At 40.3% G+C, this 16,849-nt stretch overlaps 3 protein-coding genes across 3 annotated transcripts; 2 read left to right on the top strand and 1 right to left on the bottom strand.

Moving 5' to 3' along the window:
• The first annotated feature begins 1,540 nt into the window (after positions 1-1,540).
• On the top strand, positions 1,541-3,826 carry LOC133473300 (zinc finger protein OZF-like). The gene is made up of 2 exons (XM_061764921.1): positions 1,541-2,150; positions 2,661-3,826. The coding sequence occupies exons 1-2, from the start codon at positions 1,958-1,960 to the stop codon at positions 3,671-3,673; spliced, it is 1,206 nt and encodes a 401-aa protein (XP_061620905.1). The 5' UTR covers positions 1,541-1,957; the 3' UTR covers positions 3,674-3,826.
• Positions 3,827-5,614: 1,788 nt separating this feature from the next.
• On the top strand, positions 5,615-12,425 carry LOC133473307 (gastrula zinc finger protein XlCGF8.2DB-like). The gene is made up of 2 exons (XM_061764942.1): positions 5,615-6,097; positions 10,599-12,425. The coding sequence occupies exons 1-2, from the start codon at positions 5,905-5,907 to the stop codon at positions 11,492-11,494; spliced, it is 1,089 nt and encodes a 362-aa protein (XP_061620926.1). The 5' UTR covers positions 5,615-5,904; the 3' UTR covers positions 11,495-12,425.
• Positions 12,426-12,643: 218 nt separating this feature from the next.
• On the bottom strand, positions 12,644-16,488 carry LOC133473311 (zinc finger and SCAN domain-containing protein 2-like). Its single transcript, XM_061764947.1, has 2 exons — positions 16,011-16,488; positions 12,644-15,213 (listed from the first exon to the last, which is right to left on the bottom strand). Exons 1-2 carry the CDS (start codon positions 16,198-16,200, stop codon positions 14,384-14,386), a joined length of 1,020 nt encoding a protein of 339 aa, XP_061620931.1. The 5' UTR covers positions 16,201-16,488; the 3' UTR covers positions 12,644-14,383.
• Positions 16,489-16,849: the final 361 nt, after the last annotated feature.

The raw sequence follows: 16,849 nt of genomic DNA, 5'->3' as shown, positions 1-16,849 counted from the left end.
AGGTGCACAGCCGCTCGGGTGAAGTGAAAAATGGAGCAATTAAAGTGCTGCAATTCCCTCTCATGTGAGTAAGGAGAGCCACAGTCGCGATGCACTTGCAGCCATTTATTGAAGTAAAATAATGTTTGCAAGGAACAATAACTGATATCACTGACTAGACGACTTCCCTTAAAGGCGCTCATCCAACACACACATACTATGGACTGACAGTAATTACACTTTATTAGATGGCGTCATCTCACTGCACTTTTTCTTGCATATTTGTGTTCATGAAAGAAAAGTGGAAAGCATACTATTGACTGCGAGGGATTATAACATAGTTGTGAAACTACAAATGAACAAAAATACACCAACAGGCAAATGCATGCTTCGTTAACAAAATACAAGATGGCTATATGAAATAACAAAAACGATCATGAAGGATAACGCATTATTGAGCAAAGTGATCTGTAGAGACGAATTATAAAATAAACGAATGAGCAAATGAAAAATGTCAATTGAATATATTGAATCATATATAGCTATAAACAGTACTTTATTCATCAACTCTGCCCTGCTATAGTAGCTTGTCATAGAATGAAATATTTTCTCTACAGTATATGCTGTATGATTACTGCAGTGGAATACTCTAAAAAAAATGACACAAATAAATTTTGGGCAGGTTTTCCATACATTTCATTTGTGTGACTTAAACTCAAAGTTAGTAGTTCTGCGTAATGTGATATAGTTGAGTCAGCCAAACCCATTTTCATCAAATACAGCCAAAGTAAAATAAGTATATTTAGAGGCCTAAATTGATTCACATCAGTCTTACTCAAATTACTATAATTAATCTAAAATAGATTCTTTTAGCGTTTACCTCTCCCCACCCACAATTTATTTCACACAACACAAAATCTGGTAAATGTGTTTTTATTGAAAACTCACAAAATAAAACTACATTCTTTGGAAATGCATTTTGAACTTTACATGCTTAAATTTTTAAGCTTCTTTGGAGTTGTATAAAACACCTTTGAGTCTAGTCGCTCATATAGCAACGCAGGTTAGTGCATCTTGAATTAACACCTTTTAAGTCCTAAAAAAGTATCTTCGATGACAGTCTCGGACTGTGAGCACACAGCCTGACTGTCCCTTACGAAAAAAAGTTGGATTTTCAGCTGCTGGTCCTTTGCATTTAGCTTGGGTTCATTTAAGTTCATAATGATCTAAAAAACTCAAGAGGTGTACTTCAGGTTTTCTGGAAAGACTAGATGAAGTGCCCTGATGAGCCCAAACAGCATGATCAACACCATGATGACACTGCCAGCGTTGTTACGGACTTGAATGACCCGACTCGCATTCATACGGCGATTTTTGATAAGTGAATGAAGCATAAACGTCACTGAACTTTCAATTCATACATACAGTAAACAGAATCCACGAGTGGTGGGGGTGGGGCGCCATGCGGAAAAGGGGCGTCTGCCAAAACAAATGATTAGTTAATAATTCACGTTCGTATCTTCCATACGTACGTGTACACTTTTTCCAGAACAAGTTCTGCGGTTAAAACACTAGTTAGAGTAACAACAAACACGAGTAGCCCATAATACAGCAGCAGTATACTACAGCACTGTTACCTGTCAAACGTGTAATGACACCTCCACACCTGCGGGAGGCACTAATGCATTCAAATGAACGACCGGTCTTGTTCGCAAGCTTTCTTGATTTGTCTGCCAGCAGCAGAAAGCAAAGCAACGTTCGCGAGACGGCGTTTATAGTCCGTTTCGTTGTGGTCGCAACTCTGTTTGGTCGCTATTCCGTACGCATTTCTGTCAATGTCACCAACTACTTTTGTATCCTAATCAACTCATTTAGGTGCATTTTTTTAAATGTTTCCCTAGCTAGCTAAGGTTAGCTTAGCTCGCAAACGGCTACGAAAGCGACGCGTTTGTTATCACCACATCACTCGCATGTGAAAATGTGTAAAGTAGAAATGCTGAGAGCGTTGCTGAACGCGCGACTAAGTGCGGCCATCGAAGAAGTATTTGGAGTTTTTGCAAGTACGATAGCAGAGTACGAGGAGGAACTTTGTCGGACAAAAAAGGAGAACGAGCGACAACGTCAACTACTGGACACCGTTTTCAGGCCTCAAGATGAAGCACACAGAGCAGGTTTGTCCACTTAATCACATTCAACACAACACGATTTGGAAAAGGCGAGGGACAACTCCGTTTTCTCGTGACGTCACGCACCTCTGCACACGGCTGCAGCTGCCTTGCAGGAGGTCTGGGAATTGCTTTGTTCTGGTGCTTATTGAGTGTTTGAATAGATACATTTGATAAGCAAAAACGCTCTAAATCGGTCAGATTGTGAGGTTATTTCCTGTACACTGCCCTCTTCATATCACCCTCAGATGTTTGATGGGGTTCCTGACCAGTTTTCTCCTCGTCTTTTCATCAAATTTGGAGGGATGTGCAGTTTTTGGTACTGTCACTGTAGTGCAATATTTTCTCCTATTGATGATGACTGTCTTAACTGTTCCCCGTGGTGTATTTAATGCCTTGGAAATTGATACCTTTGAAGAATGAGATCCAGCTGATTCGGTGGAAATTCTGCGATGGCTTGTAAATGTTAGCGTTTGGTTGATCTGGGCTGACTCTCTTCGTTTGTGTGTCCTCCAGACGTTAGTGACGATGATCTTCCTCTTGAGCAGCAGGATTGTAACTCCAGGGTGGAGCAGCAGGAGCCAGAGCCCCCCCGATATGAAGGGGAAGAGGAGGAGGCAGATCCCTTCTGCATTAAAGAGGAAGAGGAGAGAGGAGAGCATCTTCAACTGCTGGACTTGCCATTTGCTCGTGTCATTGTGAAGAGTGAATATGATGAAGACAAAAGTCAGAGTGAGGAGTACAGAGGGGTGGAGCCTCCAAGCAGCAGCTCAAGTCAACAGGTGACAACAGAAGGTGATGGAGTCCACTGTGAAGGATCACGTGCGGACAGCCGCTTTGCTCCACTATCACACTCTCACTCACCTGACACTGATGATGAACACTCTAAAGGTGATATGACATGTCACACTGGCAACACACACTGGAAATGTTCTCAATGTGACAAAATGTTTGGTACGAAGTATACTTTGAGAGTGCACATGATGATTCACACTGGAGATAAACCATTCATGTGTTCAGTTTGTGGTAAAAGGTTCTCTCAGAAGGCACACTTAACGACACACACCAGAATACACACTGGAGACAAACCCTATTCTTGCTCAGTCTGCAACAAAAGTTTCATTGATTATTCAGCAATGGTTAAACACACTCGGATACACACTGGAGAGAAACCGTTTGCATGTTCAGTCTGCAACTTAAGTTTCAGTGATCGCTCCAATTTGGGTAAACACATGAGAAGACACACTGGAGAGAAACCTTTTGCGTGCTCACTTTGTGGTAAAAGATTCTCTATAAAGGGACATTTAATAACACACACAAGAACACACACTGGAGAGAAACCTTTTACCTGTGCCATCTGCAATTTAAATTTCAGCGATCGCTCGGGATTGGTTCAACACATGAGAACACACACTGGGGAGAAACGCTTCTCTTGCTCCATTTGTGGTAAGCAATTCTCTCAAAGGGCGCCTTTTACAAAACACATACAATTACATTCTGCTGACAAACCCTTCAGTTGCAGTGTGTGATCAAAGATTCTGTGATAAGTGCCAACTTAAGTGTGCTGGTGAGAAGAACAATGACGCTTTAAATACATTGTGAAGAACTTTTGACTTTGTGTGGTAAGCTGTAAAAGTATATACTCTAAATGTGTCCCTGAATAAAATACAAGTGTTCACACAGTGATGGTGTCCAGTATCTTTGTCACGCTGTTGTTTTGGTTAGCAACAGTTCAAATGTTCAAACAGTTAACTCTTTAACATCTGCACGTGTGGGTTAGGGAAATAGGAACCGAGCCTGCCGCGAAGAGCAAAAACTGAGCTGTTGACGAGCCCCTAAAAGTGTTTACAATTGCCTATACTAATTGTCTAAAGTATCATAAATATACCACACACTGATCCCAGAACACTTGAATATAAGTATAGTATAAATTCCTGTGTGTCATCCTGGAATACTTGAGTGATAAGAGGAAGATACTTTATATATATATATATATATATGTAGAAATCTGAACATTGTATGAAAAAAAACCCACAAAACAAACACAATTTAAATTTGTGCCCTGTGGTCAGGTGCTATTGTGAAGGAGAATAATATGTTAACCACGTATAGCAAGATGGCAACCTGAGTGGAAAAAGTCATGAGGGAGTTTAATCAGGCTTTTACATTACTCCCCTGAGGTCAGGTACAATTTTGAAAGCGAATACTGTAGTTCAAACGCTAGCATGCTAGTTTGAACGTGCACAATTTAAGACTTGCCATTGGCTTGCGGCCGAAATCTAAAATGGTTCGAGAAGGCAAGCCCAACTCGCAAATAAACCAGTCACAAAGGCTTTGAAAACTAGCAAATAAAACTCTCTGGGGGATGTCATGGGATGACTGTAAATTACTTTAATTGGAATATTATTCATAGATAAACAAAAACAATCCCCTCTTGGTTGAATTTCCTCACTCTATATCCCTCGCCTCACTTGTGTGGTGAATTGTGTGCGTTATCCAAGTCCCCTATCCTTACATGGTCCTCACGTGTAATGTCATCCTGCAACTTCGCTCTGAGGTTGTAAATATCTCTTTGAAGGGAAGACGGGCCTCACCCAATCCGAACTGCTATGACATTTTTCACACAAATGTTATGCATACATAGAATTGTTTATGCAAGGTGGACCTCTAAACTGAGAAACCAGATGCGTCCCTTCTCACAAACCTGAACCGGTTCGGCAAAACGACTAGAAAACAATACTTTTCCCATATGCAACACTTGCCAATAGAATGAAAATGAACTGTATGTACAATTTTTGAAATTCCGTTAATCCGAGCTCAGGTGAATCAGGGTGATGGCAAGGAAAGAGAAAAGAGCGCAAATGTGAAGAAGGAGGGACCAAATATAAAAGCTCTAATAACATCAAAGTTATGTAACTACACTGCTCAATATTGTAAAAGATTACAGACAAGTGTTTAAAAAAGACAAACAGTTAATAAAAAAGTGAAATGAAATGAAAAACATTTTCGTTCTTCTCTCCAACAGTTGTTCTTTGCATCCCACTCGTTTTCAAGAGAGTCTGGTCCCACAGGACAGGACTGGTCCACATCCTGAGAGGCCAGCTGACATATAGTTCTATTTCGTGGAGTCACATTTCAGAATTTCTCTGTTGCAGCATTTTTCTTTGACATTTATTTTGTGGATTTGTAAGTTTCATTTCTGATTGCAGCATTTTGTTTTTCTTGCAGTGGTTTTCCATTGCATTTGTTGTGTGTGCTTTGGGTTTTGCAAGATTGCTGCGTTTGCAGCAGTTTGGCCGTTTACCCTTTTTTTTTCACTTCACTCAAACTGGTTGTATCTGCTTGAGCCTCTCTCGTAACTCAAAACAACGGCTTGTAACTTTAAAAAAAATCATTGGAAGGTTGCACTCAAAATTCAAGTCACGGTCCACTGCGTGCTACTTTGAAACGTGCAATGGACTGAGCGTCGTGCTCGCGCATTTTAGACGTCACGTCCGGTTTCCCAGTGCTGGCTTGAGTGCAGTGAGATCCAAACCGTGATCCAAACCTCACTGAAGATTTCCCTGGATGATTGGACACACGCTCCGTAGCCTCGACACTGTACGTACTGGAGTAAAACACAATTCATTCAATCTTCAATTCAATCTTTGAGCGGTGCACTTTGTAACGTTTTCCAGTTAGCTTAGCTTAGCTTGCCGCAAAGCAAAGGAAAAGCGACGCAGAAGTTAGCAACGCGCATTGTGATTGCGATAGTGCGGAAATGTGTAAAGTGGAAATGCTGAGAGCGTTGCTGAGCCAGAGACTGAATGCAGCCGTTGAAGAAATATTTGTCGTGTTTGAAAGAACGATAGCAGAGTACGAGAAGGAACTTTGTCGGACAAAAGAGGAGAACGAGCGACAACGTCAACTACTGGACACGCTCAAGAAGACTCAAGTTGAATTACATGAACCAGGTGAGTTCACTTCTCCCCCCTGCTTGTTTAGTGATATGTTCTCTCTTCTTTTTTGTCATCTGTTGCAAGGAAGACTTTCATAGTATCAGCCTTCTGGAAAATGCAAATTGTGAAACCTTCACTTGCGCCCCCTGAAGTTGTTTTTTGCTGAAGTCACTAAGAATGGTTGGGGGTCTTTTTTTTCCGGCCCTCCAAATGTTTCTGTCATCACCGCTTGTTGTTTTTCTTGGTTAGCAAGGAAATAAATTAATATTTTATATATCTATAATTAATTTGGAGTGAATTTAAAAAATACACTTGTTTTCTTATATGATTATGCCTGTTATACTGGAAAAAAAACACCTTTCGTCTCTAAAAAATAAAGCTTTTATATTCCGAAAAAAAAGATTTTGATAAAAAAAAAAATAGTACTGTATATCTGTAGTAATAAATCTTTTTTTCATGTGGGGATAGTTCTGAGGACCGGGGTTCAAATCCCGGCCCTGCCTGTGTGGAGTTTGCATGTTCTCCACGTGCCTGCGTGGGTTCTCCGGTTTCCTCCCACATCCCAAAAACATGCGTGGTAGGTTAATTGAAGACTCTAAATTGCCCTTAAGTGTGAATGTGTGCACGAATGGTTGTTTGTTTGTGTGTGCCCTGCGATTGGCTGGCGACCAGTTCAGGGTGTGCCACGCCTCCCGCCCGAATAAAGCTTGGATAGGCTCCAGCACGCCCACGACCCGAGTGAGTATAAGCGGTATGGAAAATGGATGGATGGATATCAGATTTATGTGATGATATGAGATTTTATCTCAAAGCTAAGGTGGGGATGAATAAATGGTTTATCATGTTTTTTTTTAAATGGCACGCCAGTCCCCGTATGTAGATATGCACTTTTTAAAATTATATCACATAATAAATGATTGCTATTTATTTTGTGGACCCTCGGAAATGGAAGTTTGCGAGAGCAGGCTGCTAGAGTACATGTGATTAGAAAGTAACATCTTTGTCTTTCACAGCATGCGTGTCATTGCCCAAGGTTGATCTGATACGCTCTGTTCCTCCTCGTGAGTATAAACAATTGTATGTTTGTGATCCCGAGGCAGCTCGTGTTCAGTGTTAGCGTGACAGCAGCTGCCGCGTTAGTCAGAAGACCTTGCGTGCTGCCTTCCACCAGTGAGTCAGTCCCATTCCTTAAGTTCGGCCCCCTTCACACTGCCTTTACAAGAGGACATTTTCACATCTTTTTTAGCTTGTTGCCTTTCTGGATGTACAACCCCAATTCCAATGAAACTTGGGACATTGTGTTAAACATAAAAACAAAATACAATGATTTGCAAATCATGTTTGACCTATATTTAATTGAATACACTACAAAGACAAGATATTTAATATTCAAACTGATAAACTTGATTGTTTTTAGCAAATAATCATTAACTTAGAATTTTATGGCTGCAACATGTTCCAAAGAAGCTGGGACAGGGTCATGTTTACCACTGTGCTACATAACCTTTTCTTTTAACAACATTCAATAAACGTTTGGGAACTGAGGACACTAATTGTTAAACCTTTGTAGGTGGAATTATTTCCCATTTTTGCTTGATGTACAGCTTCAGCTGTTCAACAGTCCGGGGTCTCCGTTGTCGTATTTTACACTTCATAATGCACCACACATTTTCAATGGGAGACAGGTCTGGACTGCAGGCAGGCCAGTGTAGTACCCGCACTCTTTTACTACGAAGCCACGCTGTTCTAACACGTGCAGAATGTGGTTTGGCATTGTCTCGCTGAAATAAGCAGAGGCGTCCATGAAAAAGACGTTGCTTGGATGGCAGCATATGTTTCTCCAAAACCTGTATGTACCTTTCAGCATTAATGGTGCCTTCACAGATGTGTAAGTTACCCATGCCATTGGCACTAACACAGCCCCGGACCATCACAGATGCTGGCTTTTGAACTTTACGTCCATAACAGTCCGGATGGTTCTTTTCCTCTTTGGCCCGGAGGACACGATGTCCACAATTTCCAAAAACAATTTCAAATGTGGACTCGTCGGACCACAGAACACTTTTCCACTTTGCATCGGTCCATCTTAGATGAGCTCGGGCCCAGAGAAGCCGGTGGCGTTTCTGGGTGTTGTTGATAAATGGCTTTTGCTTTGCATAGTAGAGTTGCACTTACGGATGTAGCGCCGAACTCTATTTACTGACATTGGTTTTCTGAAGTGGTCCTGAGCCCATGTGGTGACATCCTTTACACATTGATGTCGGTTTTTGATGCAGTGCACCTGAGGGATCGATGGTCAGGGGCATTCAATGCTGGTTTTCGGCCTTGCAGTGATTTCTCCAGATTCTCGGAACCTTTTGATGATATTATGGACCGTAGATGATGAAATCCCTAAATTCCTTGTAATTGAACATTGTTCTTAAACTGTTGAACTGTTTTCTCATGCACTTGTTCACAAAAAGGTGAACCTCACCCCATCTTTGCTTGTGAATGACTGAGCAATTCAGGGAAGCTCCTTTTATACCCAATCATGGTACCCACCTGTTTCCAATTAGCCTGTTCACCTGTGGGATTTTCCAAGCAGGTGTTTGATGAGCATTCCTCAACTTTCTCAGTCTTTTTTGGAACGTGTTGCAGCCATACAATTCAAAGTTAATGATTATTTGCTAAAAAACAATAAAATTCATCAGTTTGAACATGAGATATCTTGTCTTTGTAGTGTATTCAATTAAATATAGGTTGAACATGATTTGCAAATAATTGTATTCTGTTTTTATTTCTGTTTAACACAACATCCCAACTTCATTGGAATCGGGGTTGTAGTAAAGATGCTACTGGCGAGGGATGCTGACAGATGACTAAACAGCGAAGACTCTCCGTAACTTCCACTAACTACCAAGGCTAAACATGCAAAGATCTTGGTACAGTTGAGATGTATAACTTCAACATACTTCCTTTACACCAATCCCTATTTAGCAGCATCTTGGGGCTATTCAGAAAGAGCAAAAAGTTTTTTTTTTTTAAATATACCCCAAACTACAATCACAAAACAGACTCATCTTACATTACCCTTCAAAATAAACAGATGATTTGATTATTTAAAAAAAAAATGCACCAGAAGTAAAAAATACCAATTACCACTTTACTATTAGCAACTTTATTGTTTTTTGAATTGGTGATAGAGATGTACTCTCATTTACATAATTTTTTTTCCTGTGGAACCGAATACCTGACAATTTTCTGGAAAAAAAATCATCTATTTGCTTTTTAGGGAGGGTGTCAGTTAACCATGGTTTTTATTACTGTATAGCGATTTTGGAAAGAGTTGTATGCAGTTGTACCTGGACCTAGGTGTTTAAATTGTTTCATGACCAAGATCTTAACTCAGTTTCCTTGTGTGTCATGAGGATAGGACCCAAAAATGTACGACTCCAAAACAAATGGACAGTTTCCAAAAAGAGAGGTTTAATAGTCGGGCATAGGTTGGTACACAGGCAGGCAATCCAAGAAAGGCAACAGTATCCAAAAACATGAGGCAAAGGGGCAAGGTCGATAATCGGAACAGGGTCAAGTCTTACTGTGAGTCTGGGACGTGGAAACAAGGAATGCTGGAACGCGACGACAAGGTACAACGAACTGGCAACGAGAGGGAATGAGACACGAGTTTTATTACAATAGGTAATTAGGGTGAACGAGGCACAGGTGGTGAAGATGCTCACAGGAGCAAGTGCGTGTGAAATAGGAGGGGAAGACAAAACCCGGAACACACACACATGACAGTGTGTGTCAAATAAGTTTCCCCCATTGAAATGAATTGACATGCCACTAATCCGTTCCAGCCCCCATGAAAAACCAACCAAAAAAAAACCTTGTTTACTTTTTTTACATTCTCTTTTATGTTTTATGAAGCGTTTTTTAAGTGTATGAAATATTCGTGTGTTGGATGTTTGTTTTTAAGGACTGTGGTCTAGTGAATGGCCCAACGTGGTCGGTTAGTATGGATAGGAGTTTGTGGCCTACAGCAGCTCTTTGCGTCTGGTCTCATTTTGTATTTGTGTGAAACTGACTGTTTGTGTGCCCTGTTCAATAAACGACTGAAAGTGCATCAGCGATTGTGGCTTTGCTTGCCTACATGTGACATGTAAGCTTTACAGTACTTAATTTCTTCATTTCTTTTTTTACTTCACTTTTTTTCTCCACTTTATTCGAGCAGTGGCATATCTGAAGCTCGCTGGTAAGTCAAGGTACTGTACATCACACACTAGACATTGTCTAATTATCTGACTGCAGAAAGCAGTGTCCCTGTGTGAAAGCGCTAGTTTCTGTGTAAAATCCAAAAATGGATCAATTCTGTACATTCTGAGGCAGCAGTTTTGCCGGGTCTCTGTGTTAAAGAGGCTTTTGTTGTGGCTTCTCGCCCGGTCAGATGTTGTCAGTGTCCTTTTCATACAATGTTTGGGAAACACCTGGTTGTTCTTGCTTTTATACGAATCGGTGTATTTTTGTGTTTTTGCAGACGTGAGTGAAGATGTTCCCTCTGAGTCGCAGGAATGGAGCTCCAGGGTGGAGCAGCAGGAGCCAGATGGGCCCCACATTAAAGAGGTAGAGGAGCGAGATGAGCTTCAAGGGTTGGAGTCGGCAGTGATTCGTGTCATTGTGAAAAGCGACGATGAAGAAGAAGATGACGACGGAGACCACCGTGGAGGATCACAAGCAGAGCGCCTGTTTGCGCCGCTTTCCGATAGTGACGACACAAAGTCCCACTCTCCTGACACTGATGTGACCTGTCGCACCGATGACAAACGCTACAAATGCCCTCAGTGTGACAAAGCGTTTGGGAGCAATTATTCTCTGAAAAGACACATGCGAAATCACTCCGACAACGAGCACTTGAAATGCTCCGAATGCGGGAAGACCTGTGTTGACAAGTACATTTTGAAAGTGCACATGAGAACACACACCGGTGAGAAACCTTTCGTCTGCTCAGTTTGCGGTAAAGGCTTTGCCCAAAAGGAAAATTTGATAACACACGTAAGAACACACACAGGAGAGAAACCTTTTACATGCTCAGTTTGCAACAGAGGTTTTACTGAGGGTTCGGCATTGACTCAACACATGAGAATACACACCGGTGAGAAACCCTTTCCGTGCTCAGTGTGTGGTCAACGCTTCTCAATCAAGTCAAATATGTTGACGCACATGCGAATACACACCGGAGAAAAACCTTTCGCCTGCTCAGTGTGTGGCCTTCGAGTAACTCAAAGGGGTACTCTCAAAACTCACATGAGGACTCACACTGGCGAGAAAGGTTTCAATTGCAGTGCATGCGATAAGAAATTTTCTCGTAAGGAGAAGCTGATTAAGCACAAGTGTGTTGAGAATAATGAAACTCCTGCAATTGAAATTAACTGAAGACTTTTTTTTTGTAACATTAGCCTGGTTTACCCTGTATTCCGAAAGGTTGAACAAATACGGAACCGCTGGAAAATGTAAAAGTTTTGGCTTCCAGCACAATAGTATCATGCTGTTGCTTTAATAAAAGTGTTAGAACAATCACAACTACTCTGCTAAATAAACAAGTGAACTCAATCTTGATAAATCACGCATGTCACACGTCTGTAAAACGGCTGTTCTGATTCAATGCAGTCGTACATTTGATTGGAATAGATACACCAACTCAGACCTGAGAGCTTCAATCGGAATCAATCAGAATGGAAAAAAAGTCTGCATGTCTGCCTTTGTTGTTTTACTGGCTTTGTGTGTTTGACGTGTGTTTTCACAATCCTGTGAATACGCTTCATGTCAGTCATGAGTGTTTCTGTTTTGAATTATTCTGCTGAATTGATGACCCACCAGCATTTACAAGGATGATGAAACTCAAGGTCCAAGCTGTTTGTGACTCACTACAGCAAATCAAGTGTATCTACTACTTACTAAATGGATGTTGTTTTTATTTTGACAGAAAATCTGTACCAAAATGGGATATTTATCTTCACTTTTTACAGATACTATTACAAACATATTTTCCCTCCAAATCCACTTTTAACATCAATAACAGTTGCATAGTTATATATATATAGTTGTGACTGTTTCCCATGACTTCTGATTTCAAATTCATCATTGTCATGTTATCACGGCCCACTCTGCTGCATTTGTACAATTGCCGTTGTGTCAGAATTATCCCACTACTGGTCCCCTTACATTTCTCACTGACTCGCTGTACAAATGTGTTTATTTCCTCAACATTTTTGTTCCAGTGGCTTGTTTGTTGTTGTACTAGAGTGCTACATTCCTTATGAGTTTTTAACATACTGTACTTGGCCAATAAAGAGGATTCAGATTCTGAGGGTATTACGACAATGTGGCGCATAGTGTAAATGAGCTTGACATCCCCGACGCAGGGTGAGGTTCTTATGGGTAAAGCCATGAGTAAAGGCACATACAGCAGACAGAAAAATTTCACAAAAAATCTATTGAGGAAAAATAATAATCTTGTCTCATTTTACTCTGTCGCTTTCTATCAATATCATATCTATCAATCAATGTGTTTATCCTAACTATCCATATTACTGATTGATGTATTCAATATATGGTGTTGACACACAAGGGATCTCAATGGCTGTCGAATCCCAAAAGAGTGACCCCACGTGTGGTTTGGGTTTTCACACCAACACCCAGGCTAGTCCTGTCCTAACCAGCCTTGTGCATGGAGTGATGAAGCCTGCCCGGATGAGAGGGGAAACGTCTTCTAAGACAATCACAACAGTCCAGTTAAGATCGATTTAACGAACTGAGGACATCTTGCTATTGTTTCCGTTTCGATAGAAAGGCAGAAGACGGATGAATGGACTTCCGGGAGACGAGACCCCGCTCGTATAGTCCACTACATCACCGCCTCACTCAGGTCTCATTGCACTCGAGATGTTCTGGTATAGTGTCTTGACTTTCAGGAAATGTTACTGGGCTCTCTTTTTGAAGTGCACACTGTACTAAGTGGCAAATGATTAGTAGTTCCTTTAGTAATTCCTTCTTTTCCCAATAATTCTTAAGTATACATTTGATGAAAGTATGCATTTGATCAACTGCAAAGTTATTTCGTCACTGAGAAGAAGCAAGGGAAGAATATATTTTTTAATTAATTGTGCTACAACGGGAAGTTTCATCTACATTCATTGATCATAACATTTGCAAGAATGTATCCCTTTAAAAATAGAGGTGGTTTTCAATAAATTATAGCATTTATTTCAGTAGTTCAATTCATAGAGTAAAACTCAAATTGACAGATTCACCACACAGTGAAATAGTTCATGATTTTTATATTTTGGAATGTAGCTAACAGCTAACGAAACCCCCAAATTTACCATCTCAAGAAATTAGAATGTTACATAAAAATCAAAATGCTTTTTACAATGGAAACTAGGTTGGTAATTTGTCTTCTGGAATGTATTTTATTGTTTAACAAATCTGAGTAATAGACTGCGCCGTACAAGATCCACTTTGAACTGAAAAAACCCCCCAAAAAAAACTTTTGTAAGATTTATTGGGATTCACTTGATAGAAGAGTGCAGATGACTAAGACATCGGTGTCCAATTCAAGGCCCGGGGGGCAGATATGGTCATTTTACGTGGAGAATAAGCAAATCGTGTACATGTTTCTGGCTAAACAGGTTTGCTCTTTTCAAATCTGGAAGAAAATCTGTACAAAATTTTACTTTTTCTTCACTTTTAACAGATACTATGAGCATTGTTTTTAGAGAATCCTTCCATAACAAACTGAACATGAAGTGTACTTAAATATTTGTATGCCACAATTTTTCACGACTTATGATTCTAATTTAAATTTGTTATAAAAGAATAAATGATCAATTGCAGGGAAAACTGTATGTCTATATGTGATAAAATGATGAGCTGATTAAACCATTACATAGATTTTAGTAACAACAAACCTCTGAGGGAAACCATAACTACGATGTGCCCTGTGATTTTGAAACTGGTCTAAGACTTAGACTCTAAATAATAGCAGTAATTTTACAGTGCAAATTGTCGTATGATTCATAACTAGTCTCAGCGTCCTTGATCTTAAGTGTTTTTTTCACATTTTTGAGAACACGTCCGACCCGCTCATCAGAGTCATGTCCTCATGTATTGCATTACAACAACGATGAATGAATGATAGTCAAAGTTTCTCAAAGTCTTGAAAGTCCTGCAGCTTCATTTTACCGCTACACACGTGTGTGTGTGTGCGTGTGTCAAGCTGATACTTAGGAGGGAACGTCTTATTGCAGACACCGCAAGTGAACATTACTGTATCTCACCACTGTGTGTGCTTCTGTGTCGGGCAAATGATGAATGCGAATTGAAGCTTTTGTTACAGACCAAGCACGAAAAAGGTTTCTCGCCAGTGTGAGTTCTTCTGTGTTGGACAAATGATGAAGGCGAATTGAAGCTTTTGTTGCAGACTAAGCACAAAAAAGGTTTCTCGCCAGTGTGTGTTCTTGCATGTACTTTCAGATTTTCGTTTCGTGTGTATCTTTTACCGCACACTGAGCATCTAAAAGGTTTCTCCCCAGTGTGTCTCCTCATGTGTTTAACCAACGCTGAGCTACAAGTAAACCTATTGTTGCAGATTGAGCAGGAATACGGTTTTTCTCCAGTGTGTGTCCTTGTGTGGGTCGTCAAACTTCCCTTGTGAGCGAAACCTTTGCCACAAACTGAACACATGAAAGGTTTCTCTCCTGTGTGAATTATATTGTGTTTGATTAGAGCACACCTGTAGTAAAACGTTTTCCCACACTGAGAACACTTCCAGTGTTTTTTGTCATCATGACATGTCATATCACTCTTCGAGTATTCCTCATCATCAGTTTCAGGAGAGTGTGACATTATGTCTTCACTATGCGACAGTGGCGCTAAGAGGTTGTCAGCTTGTGATCCTCCACAGTGGCCTCCATCACCTTCTTCTTCACCCTCGTCGTCGGCCTTCAGAGAAACACCAGTCAATGGCAACTTGGTGATATCGACCTTCCCCTCCTCCTCTTCCTCTTTAACGTGTGGGGCCTTGGGCTCCTGCGGTTCCAACCTGGAGAGCAACGCCTGCTGCTCAGAGGGAAGACATTCTTCACCGGAACTTTCTGGAGGATAAAGACAAACATGGTTTGTTCAGGTACAGCTCAATAAATTAGAATATTATCAAAAGCTTGGTTTAGTTAGGTAGTTCCAGAGATGGGGGGACTCGAGTAATTTGACTTGACTCCAGTCGACTCGAGTAATTTGACTTGACGCCAGTCGAGTCGAGTTGACAGTTTTATGACTTGCTTGCCAAATACTTAAGAAAGACTTGACTTGACTTTCAACTTGGTAGCCAAAAGACGACTTGACTTTGACTACATGACAAAGTCCACACAGGCGGGGCTGGGGATTGAACCCCGGTCCTCAGAACTGTGAGGCAGACGCTCTAACCAGTCAATCACCGTGCCGCCGTGAAAAATGTTATATTAAAAAAAATTATTATACATGGCTTTTGTTCAATGGTGGTCTCTTGAGAACCGTAGGAGTTACAAGGCTGTCACCACAAAGTAAACAGTTCAGAAATAAAGTTGAGTTCAATTGAGCTTGAAATACAACTTTAAAACAATTCATTGAATTCAATCAATCATAATCTCAGTTGTTGTTCATTTAACTTTTATAAGGTGTGAATACTTTTTTTATTTAAGTGTTATGATTTGTGGAAAAAAAATAATTTTAATACCACTGACTGGAGCAAGACTGTACGACTTGAAACTTGCACATATGTATGTGACTTACTCCCACCTGCGGGTAGTTCATTTCAAAAAGTTAAACTCATATGCATTACACACAGAGTGATATATTTCATGATTTGTAAATATATATATATATATATAAACGTGAGAGGAAATAATGCCCAAACCTTTGTGTAACCCAACTTGAGACTTCAAAACAGCGTCCAGTAGTTGACGTTGTCGCTCGTTCTCCTCTTTTGTTCGACAAAGTTCCTCCTCGTACTCTGCTATCGTTCTTTCAAACACGACAACTATTTCTTCCACAGCCGCACTTAGTCGCTCATTTAGCAGAGCTCTCAGCGTTTCCACTTTACACATTTTCGCGCGATAAAATCACAACACTTTCCACCCAAACGCGATCTCGGCTTAGCGATGTCTTTGTTGGTAGATAACGTGCTAAACTAGAAGCTTAAGAAGCTTCAAAGTGCACTATAACGACTTTGGTCATTTACAAAACATTAACTGTGACGGTATCAAACTACAGAAATTAGTATATATTTAAGAAAGCAAAAGAAAACAGGACTAAACGTCGTCCATTGATCATGGTTACATGAACGACGTTTTATACGCTGTTCTCGCTTGGCTTTTAACTTCCGGTTCACAATTCATGCATTCCATTGCATTACTGCCCCCCTGAGGTGTGAGTGTGTAATTACACACAATATCTTATGTTACAGTAGCGGTAAAAATCATGGATAAAAGAAGTGTTCAAATTGTCCCACTGGCTGTGGTGCAAAGAATATTATTTTTTCTTCACAGTTCCGGAATTTACTCTGAAAAAGGGCGCAAATTCCTTTAATTTTGCTCTTAAGTGAAAAGACTTGCTTTTCAAAAGATGAATAGCGCTGATAAAATGTAATATTGAGTAAAAGTCATACTGCATTCAATTATATTATTAAAGTCAAAGTTTAACAGCAAAGTAATATTTCAACTAATTTTAGGTGAATTTAAAAAAATACAACGTTAT

This window comes from Phyllopteryx taeniolatus, unplaced genomic scaffold (genome assembly GCF_024500385.1).
Source record: "Phyllopteryx taeniolatus isolate TA_2022b unplaced genomic scaffold, UOR_Ptae_1.2 contig_24, whole genome shotgun sequence".
Lineage (NCBI taxonomy): Eukaryota > Metazoa > Chordata > Actinopteri > Syngnathiformes > Syngnathidae > Phyllopteryx > Phyllopteryx taeniolatus.
This window is presented reverse-complemented; position numbering and strand designations above follow the sequence as displayed.